The 18,060-nt window shown below is 58.7% G+C and overlaps 2 protein-coding genes and 1 pseudogene across 5 annotated transcripts; 1 reads left to right on the top strand and 2 right to left on the bottom strand.

The window, feature by feature from the left end:
* Positions 1–9: 9 nt before the first annotated feature.
* On the bottom strand, positions 10–4,178 carry PRSS8 (serine protease 8). 4 transcript variants are annotated; one of them, XM_036413039.2, is made up of 6 exons: positions 2,550–2,987; positions 2,435–2,492; positions 2,110–2,272; positions 1,343–1,614; positions 1,091–1,257; positions 10–978 (listed from the first exon to the last, which is right to left on the bottom strand). In XM_036413039.2, exons 2-6 carry the CDS (start codon positions 2,472–2,474, stop codon positions 670–672), a joined length of 951 nt encoding a protein of 316 aa, XP_036268932.1. In that variant the 5' UTR covers positions 2,475–2,492; positions 2,550–2,987; the 3' UTR covers positions 10–669. The 4 variants fall into 4 exon arrangements, with proteins under 4 accessions (XP_036268932.1, XP_036268933.1, XP_036268934.1 ...); XM_036413040.2 differs by having other exon boundaries at positions 2,435–2,511; positions 2,568–2,987; XM_036413041.2 differs by lacking the exons at positions 2,110–2,272; positions 2,435–2,492; positions 2,550–2,987 and adding exons at positions 3,663–3,684; positions 3,882–4,178.
* Positions 4,179–6,048: 1,870 nt separating this feature from the next.
* On the bottom strand, positions 6,049–17,654 carry PRSS36 (serine protease 36). The gene is made up of 14 exons (XM_045572424.1): positions 17,589–17,654; positions 17,366–17,401; positions 16,730–16,938; positions 16,067–16,347; positions 13,902–14,068; positions 9,439–9,688; positions 9,205–9,334; positions 8,608–8,864; positions 8,368–8,531; positions 7,819–8,056; positions 7,570–7,711; positions 7,032–7,297; positions 6,833–6,954; positions 6,049–6,566 (listed from the first exon to the last, which is right to left on the bottom strand). Exons 1-14 carry the CDS (start codon positions 17,652–17,654, stop codon positions 6,288–6,290), a joined length of 2,607 nt encoding a protein of 868 aa, XP_045428380.1. The 3' UTR covers positions 6,049–6,287.
* Positions 9,699–10,237, top strand: LOC118704953 (annotated as a pseudogene).
* Positions 17,655–18,060: the final 406 nt, after the last annotated feature.

Here is an 18,060-nt window from a genome sequence, read left to right as displayed (position 1 = left end):
CACAGCCAGTTATGCTCAAAACATTTTATTCCTTCTTGCTCCTTCAACCCTCTACCCCAGATCCAAGCTCAAGCCCGGTTCCGGTGGGGGCTCAGTCCTCCGGAGTCCAGGAATCAGGGCACAGTGGGGGCTTGGCAGCCATTGGGGCAAGATTGGGGCCTTTTCTGTCCTTTGAAACATGCTGCTCAGAGGCAACTCCAGCCCAGAAGACAGCAGGAGGGCACAGTGATGGGGCTCATCAGGCAGAGCATGTCGGGCACGGGAGCCAACCCTTCAGCAGCAGTCAGCCGGGCAGCTGCCCAGTCTTCCACAGACGTCAGAGCCAGGGCCCATCTTAGCTAAGGCTCCTTGGGAGCTCCATAGGAGCCCAACCAATAGGCTTGTGGGCAGGAGGTGGCCAGAGGTTCTAGCCAGTACCACAGGCAGTTAAATTCCTGGCTCTGGGCTACAGTCCCAAAGAACAAACCCAGGAGTCTGGGCTCAAAGGTCATGATGGTGCCCTGAGCTCCCACAGGGTCCTGGGAGGAAGGAGTGAGTAAAGCCTCAGGCAAACTGTCAAGGAGGGGCCAGGTCCATTCCTGAGAACAGGCGTCTGTCCTTGTGTACAGTAGGACAGTTCCAGAAACAGGGTCAACCTCCAGGGCGAGTAGCTCAGTGCTCCCACCATGGCTAGAGGAGGCCCAGGGTCAGGGCTGGTGATAGCAAAAGGGTAAGCCCCAACAAACCCTGGCCTGGAGCAGAGTTGAAGGCGGCCGCATGGTTGCTGCAGAGGTGGATGTCGGGCTGGGACTCCTGGAGGTGGGACACCACCTGAGGCTGGAGCTCCGCTACATGGTGGTGAATCCAGGAGGCGTAGCTGGAGGTCAGAGTGTACACACCAGGCCTGTTGGGGGCCCCACAGGCATCACCCCAGCTCACAATGCCTGCCAGGTACCAGAGGCCCTCAACAGGGCAGGAGAGTGGGCCCCCAGAGTCACCCTGAGGAGAAAAGCCATACAACAGCTGTCAGGCCCAGGCTCCAGACCTCCAGTCACCCATGCCAGCCCTCATTTCCCAAGATTCCTTGGTTCCACTGGACCCCTTCATTTACCTGGCAGGCATCCTTGCCCCCCTCCACATAGCCAGCACACACCATGTCCTGCTGGATAGAGTGGGGCTCGTTAGGCTTGGCGTTGATGTTGTACAAGCAGTTACACGTCTCACGGCTGATCAGTGGCACCTCAAGTTGCTGGAGTATCTTGGGGGCCTGGAGGCTCACTGTGGGGGCAAAAGGTGCTTAGCCAGAGCCTCCTACCCTGAGTCAGGCTCCCTCCAAGCCCTTAGGCATCAGTGCCCACCTCACCTGAGGGGGCCACGTGGCCCCATCCAGTGACAGTGCATTGGAGGCCATTGGGAAAGGAGGCATTGGCTGCAGGGAGGCAGATGGGCCGGATGTAGCGGGAGAAGGTGATGGGGTTGCTGAGACGGACGAGTGCGATGTCCCCCTGGGAGCCCTCATGGTGGTAACTGGGGTGGGAAATGACCTGGGCCACTGAGCGAACCTCGGCTGCAGGGGTGTAGGAGTCCAGCTGGTGGGCTCCTAGCTTTACATCGTAGTCTTCCTTGTGGTGCTCCCTGCATGCAGGGAGGACAAAGGCTGGGACCCAGGAGATCTGGCTCCTTGGTCCCTATGGCATCCAACCCCAGATTCTGATCCCAGCAAAGGATTTTTTACATCACAAACTGTGCCCTAGTTTTATCCTGTGATTTGTAACCTCTGACCTTCATTCCTGACTTATCTTTCAGACTTCATTGATAACCCTAGACCCATGGTTGGCAAACTACGGCTCGAGAGCCACATGCGGCTCTGGCCCCTTGAGTGTGGCTCTTCCACAAAATACCATGGCCTGGGTGAGTCTATGTTGAAGAAGTTTAAGTTTAAAAAATTTGGCTCTCAAAACAAATTTCAATCATTGTACTATTGATATCTGGCTCTGTTGACTAATGAGTTTGCCGACCACTGCCCTAGACCCAATCCAAGAACCCCAACTTTTTATCTAAATTGATCCCTGAATTTTGACCTCCAGCCTACTTTTGGCATCCCCACCTTGCCCCCAACCCAGTTGGTACCTTGGAAAGCAGTGGGCAGCCGACAGAACCCACTGCTCAGACACGAGAGAACCGCCACACACGTGATTGCCATCATAGAGGATGCTGACCTGCCAGGGCCACTGGCCAGGGGTTGCACTGTTACCACCTGTGATGCGTGCTTGGGAGGCCACACCGCAAGAGGCTGCCCAGGGAGGGAGGAAGGGGAGGGGGTCAGGCCCTTCTGGGGCCCCCATACCTTGTTCTTAGCCCTACACTCCCAATAAGGCCCAGGAGATCTGGTTTGGAGCCTGGGAAGTAAGTTCACAGAAGCTGGCCATCCCTCTGTCCCCATCCCACTGCTTACCAGGCAAGGTCAGTTTTGCCACCTTGACCCATTCCCTCATTCAGTTCTCTTACGGCTTTTTTCCTTCCTCCCTCCCTCCCTCCGTTTTTTCCTTCCTTCCTTCCCTCCCTCCCTCCCTTCCTTCCTTTCTTCCTCCTTCCAGGACTTTCTGCCTCCTATCCAATCCACCCTTATAAGTCTGAAGACCTTTATAAAGGAGAAATCTGGCCAGGTGACACCATCTTAAATCCTTCCCTGGTTTCATTGGTTTCACTGCCCTTAAGATACATCCCAGCCCTCCCATGACAGTGGCAACCATCAGGATGCTTCCTGTCATAGACATGGGGTCCAGCACTTATTCACCTCTGGATCTTGGCTCATCAAGGTCACTTCCTAGAATTCCTTTCCTTAGCCCTACTTTGCTAGGCGAATTTCCATTTGCCTATGGCGGCCCCTCCTTGGCCTGCCCTGCCCTGCCCTGTGCCTGAGTCAGGCGGTGCACCAGAGCTCCCAGGCTGTGCTTCCCTGATACTGCCCAGTCACCCCGCTCCCTGTGCCTCACCGCCACCCGGCACTCCCCACGGCCCGGGACCCAGCAGCGCCCCAGGTCACCATGCCCTGCGCGGGGCTGGGCTCGGAGACGGAGCTGTGGGTGCGGGCACTGAACAAAGGAACAGAGCAGCTGGGCTCCCACAGCGGGAGGCTGCCCTGCCCCCTGAGGCTGGCAGTTTGGAACAACTGCCCTTCTCAAAGTCACCTTCCAGGAGCAGAGGAAACTGCCCGCCAGGCTCCTCCTCTCAGAATAATGACAATCCTACAGAACTTGAGGCCGGAGGGGGCTTTCGCTGCCTGTCTCTTCAGGACTCCTCACAGCCCCAGGAGATGAACGCAGTCGGCCTCATTTGCGAGGTGAGCAGTAAGCCCAGCTCAGCGAGTGGTGAAGCCAGGACTCAGTCTGCTGACTGCCTTAGACAGACGGAGGAGACCTTTGGTTTGTTTCCCTCGAAGCAATCCACGTAGGAATTCAAATTCCAGCTCTGACTGGCTGTGCCACGCACTGGCTGTGCCCTTTGGGCAAAGCACTTCCCTGCACCTGGGCTTCTTATCTGGAGGACCCGGGCTACAATCCCCTCTCACAGAGCTATTGTGGGACCTAAGACTTTGCGGTGGGTGAGAGGTCAGGCACTCATCAAACACCAGGGAATCTCAGTCTGTGTCTCCCTCCCTGCCCCCCCCCCCCAAGCCTCACCTTCGCCCCGGCCCCTCGGCTCCTGGAAGGCAAGAGAAGGAGGGAGGGGTAAGCCGGAAAGATCCGGGTTCCCAGACCTCTTAGCACCTGCCACTTCTCAGGAGAGCGCCCATCCCCCCAGGAAGCCCCAGCCGGAGTGGAAGAGAAGCCCAGAGCTAGGGTGCGGGGTCCCTGAGCCCAGGAGCACCCCTCCCCATGCCCCCTGCCCGTACAACTCACCCAGCCCGGGCCGGACCAGTCCAAGCAAGAGCAGAATGGCAGCGGCCTCCAGCCGCCTAGGCCCCAGGCCTGCCCTCTGGGCCATGACCCAGGTGAGGGCCCTGGGGAGACGCAGACACCAAGGGAAGGGACCTAGGGCTGGTTCCGACGGCAAGATCCCGGAGCGGCCCGGAGGGAGGATGCTGGGCCCGCGCGGGAGGAGCGGGCAGGTGTCGCAGGCTGGCTTCCCGGCGGGAGCAGGCACAAAGGGGACGGCACAGCCCTCAGCGGACACGTCTCCGCACTGCCTGGCCGCAGAAAGCCTCAGGTGGCAGCTCGGGGAGAAAAGCACCTACCTGCGCGCCCCGCCCTCCGCCCCGCCCTCCCGGCCGGGCGGCCAGCTTCCGCGCCGCCGTCCCCAGGCCCCGCAGCCCCAGGTGAGTGTGTGCCTGCCGGCCGGCGCTGGGCTGACCCCGGACAACAGCCCCGGGCAGGCTGGAATGGAATGTCCATTGGCCCGGCTCCCCGGGAGCCACAGCGCTGTGGCCCAGGGCTTTCAGGTCTCCCAAACCAGTTATGCCTCCCAGGGCTTGGCTCAGCCGTGTTCTCCCGGAGCGCTCCTGCCCCCTTCCCGTCATAGGCCCCGATCTGAGCCTGAGAGCCTGGTTCGCCCAGGCTGGGCCGGTTCAGGCCCTTCCAAAGAGCCGCAGCCGCATCGGTGTGCGGTGAGCGTGTCTGGCAGTGCCAATCATCTCACAAATATTTACCGAGTGCCTACTCTGTTCCAGGCCAGGAGACAAAACAGACACCATGCCTGCCTTCCCTGAACTCCCTCTGACACAAATAATCACAAGCAATTACAGAATAATTTCAAACCAGCAACTGCGAGAAAGAAGGGAGAATGGGGGACCCGGGAAGTGTTTCCAGGAGCTGAGATAGGCTGGCACCAGGGACTCCTGAAGGAAGTGCCCTCAGAACTGAGGGTATGGAAAAGCAGCCACAAGGCAGCCTTTGCTGCTTTGGCTCAGCTGCTAGAGCGTCACCCTGTGGACTGAAGCGTCCCAGGTTTGATTCCAGCCAAGGGCACATGCCTGGGTTGTGGGCTCAGTCCCCAGTGTGGGGCGTGTAGGAGGCAGCCGATCGATGATTCTCTCATCATTGATATTTCTCTCTCTCTCTTCCTCTCTGAAATCAGTAAAAATATATATTTTAAAAATGCTTGTGGGGAATGGCATACGGGTGACTGAGTATGGGGAGCAAGTGGGATGTACGTTCCTGTGGAGATTCAAGGGGATATTTACTTGGGACCTGGCAGCTGAAGGACCTCTGCCCACCTCCTCTGACTCCCAAGGGGAACTTCCAGCTGCCCTGTGGGTGTGCCCTCCACCATCCTCTGCCTGCTCAACCAGAGAGTGACCCCGCTGCTTCCTCCATCTCTGGCTTCCGCCACAAGCACTCCCCTGCCCCAGGTCCCCATCTGCTCTTCTCCTGTGCTCAGACGTCACCTCTCTGGCCCTTTCCTGATCCCCAGCCAGGGGTGTCTGTCTGTGTCCCCACTACATACTTCGTGGGCTTATCCCTGTCCCCAGCTGTGCCATGACTTAGTAGTCAGCAAGGAACGTGCCTGAACTAATGCAGGGAGGTGGACCAAGAAGTGCTGGGCGAGGTGAGGGATGAATATACGAGGTGATGGGCCTCAAGCCCGAGGGCACTGGGCAGGAGGTGACAGTTGTGGACCCTCGTAGGGTATAGAGGTCATATGGGTGCTGGGGACACTGGAGGTGACTATTTTGGGACATCATTCATCAGGGTGTGTAGATGGGGGTTGCCCTCTGGGGGTACAGGATAGTGTGGGCACACCCTGGATTCCCAGAGCCCTGGACCCTTCCTTTCTGTGACCCTCACCCCAGTCCTCCTGACTGCGGGGGGCGGGGCAGCAGGGCCAGAGCTGGGCTGAGGTGTCCAGCAGGTGCTGGGATGCCGATTCCACTGGGGAGGTGACACACACCCAGCTGGCTGCCTGGCCTCCCCCGCCCTGCGGCAGGAATGAGGGACAGCTGCCACGTTATCAGGGACACATTTCCTGGGAGCCCAAGGCCTGACTCACGGAGCCAGGAGGGAGGGGCCCTACCCCTTGGGCTTCCCTCTATCCCCCCAGCCTGCCCTCAGCAATGCCACGGGCCACGTGTCTTTATTTACACCTTTATTGCCGGCTCATGCTGCCCCCAGGATTCCAGGGCGCAAAGTATCCAGGCACTGAGGCCCAGTTGTCTGAAGCCATTGCAGTCTAGGTGGGTGGGGAGCTCTGGAGGTTCTGGCAAAGGGATCGAAAGCCGGTTAAGTCACATTCCAACCCCACTGGGAAGGAAGTAGAGGGCTGGAGGGGGTGGGGAAGGAGGAGGGGAGGTGGTCCGGAAGCCAGACCCCTCACTCCTGAATCAGGGGGGTCAGCAGCAGCAGGAACAGAGCAGCAGGAGGGGAGCCTGAGGCCCCGGCCATGTCCGGAGGACAGAGGTAGCTGCCTTCAGGGGGCCAGTAGGGGGAGCCACTGGAGGGCAGGAAATGAGCCTCTCCCACTATCTGGGAGAGCCAGGCCTCTTCGGAGCCGACGGCGGCAAACAGCTCCCGGCTCCCTCGAACAGCCATGCCCACGAGGACCCAGGGGCCTCCCTCGCTCTGGCACAGGAGCGGAGGTGCGGAGGTCACCTGCGGAGGAAAAGCCAGGCCCAAAGGTCTCCTACCCTTCCTCCCAGTGCCTGCCCCCCCTCCTAGCGTCCAGCCCAAAGTCCTGCTGGTCTCCATCCTCAGGCACCCAGAGCCCTGGTCGCTCTCCAAGGTCCAACCAGGAGACACCGCTTCCACCCATTTCAGACCCCGAACCCAAGAGTTTTAACCCGCAGAGCCTCTCTCCGGGGTCCAGCTGCCCAGCACTGCCTCCCCCTCCCTGGGGCAGGACACCCAGGCCCCTGTACCTCACACCTGTCTTCCTGCCCCTCTGCGTACAGGACACAGAGCGTCCCGGGGGGCAGAATGCCGTCATAGAGGCAGTGGCAGAGCCGTGGCGTCAAGATGGAGACGGCAGCAGCCACAGGGACTAGAGAGAGGAGAGAAGGTTGTCCCAGGGATGCTGGCCTCTGGTCGCGTCTCACCCCCGGCACCCAGGGCTCTCACCTCGGTCCTGGGGGTCCTTCCAGCCCAGCACCCAGCAGCTGCTTCCCAGGGGGACGCCCCCGGGGTGGAGGCAGACGGACAAGGCTGACGGGGAGGGCTCCACCCGGGAGCTCAGCTCCAGGAGGGCCAGAGGGGGCCGGAGGCCCAGGTGCCGGGGCAGGCGGATGCTGACGACCGCCCGGGACACCTGGTGGACCTGTGGGAGGGGGCTGGCCCCGGTCCGGCCCAGGTACACTTCGATGTAAGGCACGGTTGTGGAGCCTGGCCTGTGGGAACAGGCCCATGGTTACCTCCTGCCCATCCTCAACCGGCATCCCCCTGATGGTAAGGCCTTCCCCAGCCCAGGGGAGGGGGTGGGACGAATCCCCAAAGTTATTCCACTTTATTATTGCTCCCTCCACATCTCCCTTCTGCCTGGAAACCCTTCCCAGAGGTTCCCCTGTGCTCTAAGAGCCCTAACGGGGGATATCCCACAATGGCAAGAATCCCGGGCCCGTCTCCCAGTTTTCCCGTTGCCCAGGAGATGGGTGAGACCCACCTGAGGACACAGTGAGTGGCTGCCAGGACCCAGCCTGGCGCCACGAGGACCCCCGTGCAGACTCGATCACCAGCCACGTGCACCTCAGCCAGCCACGGCCACCGGAGCCCCGTGGGAGCCGGCTCTGGCCGCAGGCCGCAGGCTAGGGAGAGGAGGTGGCCGCCTCAGTGGGGTTCTCACAGCGGACCCCTGAAGCCTCCGCCAGGGTCCAAGCACCCCCAGGACCAAGCCCAAGGCCTCCTTCCTCACCACCGGTTTCCGTGTGGGACGGACAAGTCTGTGTCTCCGTCTCCTCCCCCTCGGGGCCCCAGTCCCAGGCCAGCTGGTCCTCTAGGTAGGCTCCCCGAGTCACATGGCTGATCCACGGGCCGTGGGTCTGAAGAGGGTAGAAGGCTCTGGGACGCAAGCAGCCGCCAGAGGAGTCTCTGATTCCAGCCAGGAACCAGGTGCCCTCCTCCCGGCACAAAAGGCTCCAGCTGGAATCGTTCTGCAGCAAGAGAGTGAGTTACCCCCTCTGCGCGCGCGTGCGTGTGTGCACCAGAGAGTCCATGAGAGGACAGCAAAGGGCTTTCCTCCAGGACAGCTTCCATTAATAATCTGTAGTCAATCATCCCTTTAAATCCAGGGGTAGCGGGAAAGCCCGACGGAGCCCAGAGCTGCCTCAGGACTCCCCCACGGTCCTCCAGGGCCAGGCCCCGCCCCCAGCGCGCCTGGCCCCGCCCAACCCGTCCCTGGAGCGCTCAGCCCCGCCCAGCCTTCCTCAGGCCCCGCCCCGCCCCGCCCCGCCCCGCCGCGCACCCAGCAGCGGCCGGCCTCCTCCTCCTCCTGGTAGGCGGGGCAGAGCGCGTGCGGCGGGTCCCCCGGCGGCGGCACTGTCGCCCCCTGGCGGCCGTACAGGCAGTGACACCACCAGCCGCTCAGCAGCTCGGCCTCCAGCAGCACGTTGGGTCCTGGCGCGGGCCCTGGGAAGAAAAAGGGCGGGAGTCCGCGCGCAGCGCCGCGGGGCCCCGCGCCAGCCCGCCGTGCGCCCCTGCTCACCGCCGCGGCCCCAGCGCGCCAGGCGGCAGCGGCTGCCGGGCAGGAAGTAGTGCTCGGGGTGAGGCAGGCACACCGGCCGCGGCACGGCGCTCAGGTTCACGGGCGCGCGCAGCTGCAGCAGCGCCAGGTCGGCTGCGTCGTCCCAGGAAGCGTTCCTGTGCGGCACGAGGCGCGCCACCGGCTCGGCGCGCGGCCGCGAGGGCAGCAGCACGCGCCAGCCGTGCAGGTCGCGGGGCGGGCGGTCTGCGCCGCCGGGGCTGCGGGCGGGAGACTGGGGTGTAGGCCGGGCTCCGCACACGGCGCGGAACCTCACCCCTGCGCTAGGCTCCGTTTCCAGGCGGGGATGGTGTATCCCCCGCCCGGGCGCTGGGCACTCAAACTCCATAACCCGGGTCGGACTGAGACTAGCCCCTCTCCTCGCTCCCGTAGACCAGGACCCACTTTGTGAGTTGGATCCTGCACCTCCCCAGGGGAACTCCCCTCCCCAGGGGAACTCCCCTCCCGCACTCCAGACTGAGGTTCCCGCCACCCCCCACTCAGGACCCAGGCCGATGCGGGGAGGGGCAGGAATCTGGCTGAGACGGGGGTTGCACTCACTCCAGAAAGCAGCTGGCAGGTGCCAAGACCCAGCTTTCAGACACCAGCGCGCCGTGGCAGGGCCTGTATCCCGGCACTATCACCTGAGCCTCCCAGGGCCAGGCCCCTGGCCTTGGGGCCTGCCCACACTCTGAGGGGTGAGAGGCCTGGGTCAGGGGGCCTCCTGGACCCCAGCACTGCCCACCCAACTCAATCTCCCATGTCCAGTGGACACCCAGGGGTCCTCCCCCTCACCTGGCAGGGCGATGGTGCAGTTCTCATCCACGTGCTCCGGGGGGCCTGGCTGGGGCCCCTGGGGCTGGGCGGGAAAGACAGGCCCAGGTTCGGAGCCCATCACCTTCTCCCGGATCCATGCCTCGTAGGGAGCCACCGCAGTGTAGACTCCAGGGCGGTTCCTTCTTCCACAGCCAAAGCCAAAGCTGGTGATTCCCGCCAGAAACCACCGTCCTCCTTCCTCACAGACCAGGGGTCCCCCCGAGTCTCCCTGATGAGAGATGTCTCCGTGTCAGGGGACCAGCCCAGGGACCGCCAGCTTATTCTGGGCCACCTTCCAAAGGTTTTACTCCTCCTGTTGGACCAGCAAACAGCCACCTTCTCCTAGGAGGCTGCCTTGGCTGAGTCAGCTTCTGTATTCCCTACAACTCTAAGCAAAAGAAAGACTTGGAGGTGGAGACGAGATCGACCCCCTGACCAGCAAGGCCAACCATTGCTGCATCCCTGCATCCCGCTCCGATGCCCCGCCACTGTCGCCATCACACCCAAGAGGAAGGCTGAAGGGGATGCTGAAGGAGATAAAGCCAAGGTGAAGGACAAGCCACAGAGAAGATCCGGCAGGTTGTCAGCTCAACCTGCTCCTCCAGAGCCAGAGCCCAAGCCTAAGAGGCCCCTGCAAAGGAGGGAGAGAAGGTAGCGAAAGGGAAAGCTGATGCTGGCAAAGATGGGAATAATAATAATAATAATAATAACCCTGCAGAAAATGGAGACGTCAAAACAGACGAGGCAGAAAGCTGAAGGTGCTGGAGATGCGGAGTGAAGTGTGTGTATTTTTGGTAACTGTGTGTTTCTGGTGATTGCACAGTTTGAAATACTATTTTTATCAAGTTTTATAAAAAAAAAAAAGTAGAATTTTGCCAAAACCGGTTTGGCTCAGTGTATAGAGCACATGTGTCAAACACAAGGCCCTCGGGCCAAATTTGTCCCGCCAGGCCTTGCAATGTGGCCCGCACCGCGCTGTCATCACTGCACTCCGCTGCGTTTCCATCACAATGACAGTTTATGACTGTTCAGTAAATCATTCGGCCCGCGATTCAGGCTGGATTTTAGATTTTGGCCCCTTCTCTGATTGAGTTCGACACCCCTAGTATAGAGCATCGGCATGTGGACTGAAAGGTCCTGGGTTTGATACCTTGGTTGCGGGCACATCCCCAGTAGGGGGTGTGCAAGAGGCAGCTGATCGATGATTCTCTCTCATCGATGTTTCTAGCTCTCTATCCCTCTCTCTTCCTCTCGGTAAAAAATCAATAAAATATATATTTTTTAAAAAGTAGAATTTTGTTTTACCTTTTTTTTTTTTTTTTTTTTTTTTTTTTTTTTTTAGCTATGCTGTTAGCACACAGAACACGTCATTGTTATTTTGGGGGGAAGGACATATAGTACTAATAGAATGTCTCCAAAGCTGGACTGACACGGGGGGGTTTTGAGAAACCTTCTCTTGGTCCCTGGGAGGAGGGATCTCTTGATGTTGACACACAGTAGCCATCTTGGCACAAACGCCTGTGGTGTGGACAACTAAAATTTGTTTTTATGTCCTTTCCTCCCTCTCCAGTTTATGCATAGACTTCGGCTGTCCTAAGCCCAGAGACCTGTTGGGACCTGACCTCCCAAAATTGGTTTCCAGTGTGTTGGCGATCTGGACTCTCCAGTGTCACCACGGAGATGGCATCCCTCACAAGAGCAGCAGTTCCTTTTTATTTTACTTATTATTATTATTATTATTATCTTTTTAGCAGTTCCTTTTTATTTTATTTATTTATTATTATTATTATATTTTTAGCAGTTCCTTTTTAGATTGTGGATCCACCGATTGATATTTCATTTCAATTCCTGAGTCAGGGTCGGCTTGTGAAAAGTTGTAAAACAACATGCTCAACGTGAAATGTCAGCGCTCACGCTAAACTTTCCCTGTTGAGAGCATCAGATGAAGACTTCATTGGGTCTTACAGTGGCTTTCTGATGTTGACAGTTCACTGAAGAAGGGAGTTGGAAAGTTGTTGTATACTGTTAATGATTGTCTGCCCATGCCCTGCCTGAAATACCATGATTGTTTATGAAAAGTATCCTATCTAATAAAAGGGTAATATGCAAATTAACCATCACTCCATCACAAAGATGGCAGCACCCATAGCCACAAGATGGCAGTGCTCAGTCCTCTTAGCCTTGAGGGAGTCCCCAGTCCTGGGGGTGCTGCCGCTGAGAGTGGGTAGCGGGAGCGGCCTGACGGTGACACCCCGGCTTCAGGGGGCCTCTGGGGGACCGGGAGCCACCTGTCCAGAGAGGAGCTGGTGGGCCCTCTGGTTCCCAGGGAAGCATCGTGGCTCCCTCCCAGCACCAGGCTCGCTCCTGTGGCACACGTTCCCACCGGCTCCCGAGGAAGTGGCAGGTGGCCTACTGCATGTGATATCGCGTAATGGGCTACTAGTCTTTAATAAAACTGGGTACAGTTTGGCTTGGGGGAAAAAAAAAAAGTACTTGTTAAGCAGAAAGGCTGATGAGGAACAGCCAAGATGAGTGACAAACGAATTCATCAAAGGCCGTGCCAGATGGACCTTCATGCCTTCAGGGAGACACTCAGCCAAATGATTCTTGTTCAATGAATAGCTCAAATAAATGCTGCTTTGGGTTTCTAAGATCACCCAATTGTTAAAGTGAGTCAGAGGTGCCAGCACTTAGGAGGCTGTTAAAAATAGGAAATGTAAAAGCAGCAGAGAGACAGGAGGGAGAACTACAATGAACAGACACTAAAACGGGTTGAGGGCTATTTCATGCTTAGAGGAATTGTCCCTATGACATCTCTACAGTCCAGGTCAGGTATCCATGTGACCTGACAAGGGTCACAAAGAAAGCTCAGAACCCTCTAGAACTGTGCTGTCCAGTATAGTAGACACTAAATAGAATTAAACTTGGCCTATGTGGCTCAGTGGTTGAGTGCTGACCTATGAACCAGGAGGTCATGGTTCAATTCCAGGTCAGGGCACAGGCCTGGGTTACAAGCTCAAGTGAGGGATGTGTAGGAGGCCTCCAATCTATTATTCTTTCTCATCATTGATGTTTCTATCCCTCTCCCACTCTGAAATCAATAAAAATGTATTAAAAATAAAGTTAAAGAATTAATTCCTCAGTTACACTAAGCATATTACAGATGTTTTTCAAATGTTCAGTAGGCAATGTGGCTAGTGACTACTACCCTGGATAGTGCAGATATGGAGTATTTCCATTACCATCACAGAACTTCATAATTGGAAGGAACTCTGAAGATCAGCTAGCTTGAATCCCCACCCAGGCTGAGTACCCTAAAAATGTGTGTGATCTGAGCAAGGTTTGTGGGGAAAATAGTTATAATAGACTATATGTTGGCCTTCAGAAGGTGATCTGGAAAATTCCTTTCTGTAAAGGATTAATTCATTTTTAAAGGTAACTATTGATTGAGTATATGCTAATAGATGCTATGCTCTGTTCTCCTACATCCTCATCTCTGGAATGGCCCCATCAAGCTCCCAGTGAGAGCTTGGAAATGGGGTTATAATAATATTAATAGCTAATAGTTATTGAGCTCTTATTAAAAACCACATACTATTCTAAGTGCTTACATGTACCAATTAATTTAATCATCCTAACCACCCTATGAGGTAGGGAACGCTATCATCTCTGTCTTCCGGATGAGAAAGTCTGGCCATGAGATTAAGTAACCTGGCCAAGGTGCCCAATGGGAGTGCCGCAGTGGTTGAGCATCTACCTATGACCCAGGAGGTCACGGTTCGATTCCTGGTCAGGGCACGTGCCTGGGTTTCTGGATTGGGGCCCCAGTGGAGGGGTGTGCAGGAGGCAGCTGATCAATGATTCTCTTTTATTACTGATGTTTCTCTCTCCTTTTCCCTTCCTCTCTGAAATCAATAAAGAGATATTTAAATAACTTGGCCAAGGTTGCACAGCTAATATGTGGTGGTTATGAGCCAGACTCTGGAGTGAGTCAACCGGTACGGTAGACACTAAATAAAATTAAACTCACTCCAGAGTCTGGCACATAGCCCACTGCTCATGCTGCCATAAATAACAGTGCCCACCATTGAGCCCCAAGTTAGTTCTGTCTAGTTATAATCTTCACATCAGTGCCATCTATTGGTGCCATCTATTGAGTCTCATAGATATGAGAAAGATGGCACCTGTCTGTTCCTCACACCGCCTCCTATTGGTTACAGCTCTGCCTGGCTGCCTCCTATTGGCTATACCTCTACCTGGCTGCCTCCCATTGGCTACAGCTCTGCCTGGCTGCCTCCTATTGGCTACAGCTCTGCCTGGCTGCCTCCTATTGGCTATACCTCTACCTGGCTGCCTCCCATTGGCTACAGCTCTGCCTGGCTGCCTCCTATTGGCTACAGCTCTGCCTGTCCTTGTCAGGCAGCTGCAGGGACCACCCTCACCTGGCAGGTGTCCTTGCGGCCCTCTGGGTAGCCGGCACACAGCATGTCTGGCAATAGCTGGAAAGTGAGGTTGAAGGGGCCGGGCCGGCTGTAGAGACACTGACAGGCGGCTTCTCCCAGCAGCCTGAGCTCCACTTCTTGCAGCACCCAGGGGAGAGGCAGGGGGTCTGCGGGCAGAACAAGAGAGAAATGCTGTGAGGCAGGGGTGGAGTCCCCTGTTCCCCAGGACTCAGCTTTGTCCCCTCCAGCTGCCTCCTGGGCCTCTCCGTCAGATGCTCTGTACCTTCGCCCACCACATCCAAGGCCAGTCACCCTCTCCTGCTCCTCCCCACCCTGCTTCCCGAACCCTCACCTCCAGAGGGACCCCATAAGCACCCAACGAGAGCTTATGGTTTCACACTGCACCAACGTGCCCAGCCAGCGAAGGATGGATGTGAGGGCTAAGATCTGAGCCCTGGCAGGGCTGGTCAGACCTGCGAAGGTGCCCTTTTCAACAAGGATGCCACGTACCCTGGATGCAGTCCTGTACCAGGTTGCCAAGCATGGAGCCAGGGTGTCATCCTTGACCCTGTCTCCACTTCCCTTCAGTAAGTTCTCAAGCCCAGAACACCCATCATTTGGGGCCTCTTGGCATTTCACTGCGACTTCCCCGTGGGCCTGGCCTCCTCACTGACCTGTTCCCAGCCCGCCACGTGTTCTGCTGGAGAAATGTTTGTAAAGTTCCGCTCTGATCTTACCAAGGACACGCCGATGGATCCCACTGTCTAACCCTGAGGGCTCCATCCTTTCCTCAGGCGAACCCACGTTCAATGGAGATAACAACATCTCAGGATCCAGCAGAAGTGGGTGAGCGAGGGGACAAGCTCCCTCCCTCCCCGTCTAGAATCCCAGGTCGGGAGGTGATGGCTGAGGTGCACTTCAGGGTCTACCGGGGAAGTTTAGGGGTTGTCCTGGCTACCCCTGGAGCTGGAGGGGGACTCTGGCCCTCAGTCTGACCGTAAGGCCTTCATGGCCCAGCCCCACCAGCTTTTTTTTATTTTTTTTTATTTTATATATTTTTATTTATTTTAGAGAGGAAAGTAGTGGGAGAGAGTCATTGATCAGTTGCCTCCTGCACGCCCCCTACTGGGGGTCAAGCCCACAACCGGGTATGTACCCTGACCTACATTTGAACCATGACCTCCTGGTTCATAGGTCGGAGCTCAACCATCGAGCCACGCCAACCAGGCCAGCCCCACCTGCTTTTGCAGCCTCTGCTGCCACTTCTTGCACTCCACTCCACTATCATCTCTGTCTTCCAGGTGAGACAGTCTTCTCCACCGACGCCGCCTCACCTGGTTTCCGGGATGGCCTCCATATCACCCCACCTTCCTGAAATGCCAGCGTACGCCCTGACTTCACAAGACCATTGTCAGATGGCCCAGTCCAGCCACACAGACTCCAGAGGCGCCCAATCGACCCTTCCTGTCCCTCCTGCCCCGATGGGGCCCCTGCAGTGGAGACTGTGGCGTCTCCTCCCCAGTATCCTCTCTTAAGGCTTGGCATTGCACAGGTCTCATCACAGACGGGAATTATTGTGGGGCCTCGTTACCATGAAAGATAACTTCCTTGAGATGAGGATTTACCTTCTAACATAAGTGTTTGCTTATGTAACTAAAAAAAAAAAGCATTATGTCTGCCCACTAGAATGTAAAGGGAGGAGGCAGGGAATTTGCTTATGCTCTTAGCATATTTCTAGCGCCTACCACAGTGCCAGGCACAAGGAGGTGCTCAAAAATATGTTGAGCCGAAACCGGTTTGGCTCAGTGGACAGAGCGTCGGCCTGCGGACTGAAGGGTCCCAGGTACGATTCCGGTCGAGGGCATGTACCTTGGTTGCGGGAGGTGTGCAGGAGGCAGCTGATCGATGATTCTCTCTCATCGATGTTTCTAACTCTCTATCCCTCTCTCTTCCTCTTTGTAAAAAACCAATATATATATATATATCTGTTGAATAAAAGAAAGAGGGACCGCTTACCTGGTGCCCTTACAGGTGCCTTGCAACCCCGCCTCCAGGCCCCGCCCCGCGGGCCCGCCCTCCACACCCACCTCCTCCGTGCCCGGTGGATGCCGCGCGGTCCGCTCGGAGGACCTCCTTGCCGACCCCCGCCCCCGCCCCTCACTCACCCGCCTCCTGCACGTCGCCCCAGCCGGTGGCCCAGCAGGCGGCGCCGGGTGCGAAGCGGTGCCCGGCGCGGGGCAGGCAGACGGGGCGCGCGGCGGGCCCGGGGCGGGCGGGCGCGGCCAGGCGCAGCAGGGCCAGGTCGGCGCCGCCCTCCACGCCCCGGTATCCCTCCGGCACCAGGATGGCCGCCACCGCGCGGGCCTGCGCCGTGTCCAGGGGCCCGTCCTGGGAGTGCACGCCCAGCAGCGCCGTCCACTCGGCCGCCGGCTCCAGGGTCCCGTTTCTGCGCCAGGCCGGGCGGAGGGTTAGGCCGCCCCCATGGGGTGGGGCTCGGGGCTGGGAGAACGGGGGGAGCAGGACCCCGCGCCGGAGGCGGAGGAGGGAGATGGGTTGGGGCGCGGGGCGATGTCATTCTGACTTGGGTATTGAGCATCCACACACTCAGAGCCCGACACCCCGACACCCCGACACCGCGCACAGCACCTGGTTCTGGGGCAGGGCGGGCGGGGGGCTGGCAGCTAGTCTGCAAATCAGCTGTGCACGGGGGTTGGGCTGTGGGGTCGGGGCGGGCTGCGGGTTGGGCTGCGGTTTGGGCTGCGGGGGGTCAGGCTGCGGGGTCAGGCTGCGGGGCCGGGCTGCGGGAGCTGGACGGGGTGCATACTCACTCCACGAAGCAGTGAGCGGCGGAGAGGACCCAGGACGGGGCGATGAGGGAGCCCCCGCAGATGTGGACCCCGCTGTGGTGCAGGCTCACCTGCCAGGGCCAGCTGCCCGGCTGTGCGTCTGAGCCCCCCACGATTCGGGCAGAGGACTCAGGGCGACCGCAGTCTGCGGGGGGGGGGGGGGGGGGGCACCCTGAGGTCACATCCCGTCCCTGGCACCCACCCCGGAGGCCCAGGTAACTCAGGACAAGGTTCCGGTCCTCGCTCCATTCCGGTTTGCCGCCCGAACAAAGAACAAAGAGGACTGGGCACTGCCAGGCTTCCGGCCCTGTCCACCTCCCCCAGTGCCGCCAGCCCCAGCCCCTCAGCCCCTCAGCCCCTCAGCCCCTCAGCCCCTCCTCACCCAGATCCTGAGGTTCTTCCTGAGCCGGACTGCGCGCTGGGGTCAGAGGGTGAAGAGAGGGAGATGCTGAGACTCCAGCGCCTGACGCTGCCCGGTCCTCAGCTTCCTTCTCCACCCCACCCACCTGCCTCTCCCCCAATTCCCTGCCCTCTCAGCACCCCCCTCCCCGCCCCAGCACCCATGCCAGCCCTCATCCTTCTGCCTTTGCACCTGACTTCCCCAGCTCACAGCCTTACCTGGATCCTGCGAAGCTCCTGGGAGGGGGCTGATGGCTGGAAAGAGAAGACAGGGAGCGGCTGGAGACCCTCACAGCCTGCCCTCTGACCCTGGCTTACCTCTGCTCCCTCTCCACTGCGCCAGGCCGCCTCGCCCCTCCCGCCTCCGCACAATTTCTCCTCTGGACACCCCACTCCCTCCGCCTCAGATGGCCCCCTCCCCTTCTCCTGACCCCAGACCCGCCGGCCAGCGCTCAGGCGTCCCGCTCTCCGGCTCCTTAGATGCCAGTGCCAGGCCCCTTGCAGCCATCCTGTCTCCCGCGGTTACCGAGGGCCACGAGTGGGAGAAGCAGGTGCTGGAACATGGCACATCTGAGTCTACGGAGGCACGGAGGTGGTGAAGGTGTCTCCCTGCCTCGGCTCTGTCACTGCTCAGGCGCCGGCCTGTGACTCCTAATGGTCTCGGGAGCAGCCCCACCCTCCTGGCCGGAGCCCATCTCTGGGAATCTGAGAGGCTCTGGGGTTGGAAGGGGGAAGTAGGGAGCCTGAAGGCCCAGCCCAGTGCCCTGTCCCATCTCACATCTCTGAGGCCCGGGGGTGGAGGAGATGTCCCAGTTACAGGCACCTGCGGGGTGTGGCCAGCAGGAAGGATAGCCGGGGGCTGGGCGGCCAGGCCCTGAGGCAGGGCTGCGGGGAGCCCGGCCTTTGGTACAGGA

This window comes from Pipistrellus kuhlii, unplaced genomic scaffold, assembly GCF_014108245.1.
Source record: "Pipistrellus kuhlii isolate mPipKuh1 unplaced genomic scaffold, mPipKuh1.p scaffold_m20_p_48, whole genome shotgun sequence".
NCBI lineage: Eukaryota > Metazoa > Chordata > Mammalia > Chiroptera > Vespertilionidae > Pipistrellus > Pipistrellus kuhlii.
Note: the sequence above shows the minus strand (reverse complement) of the source record. Positions and strands in the feature narration are given on the sequence as shown.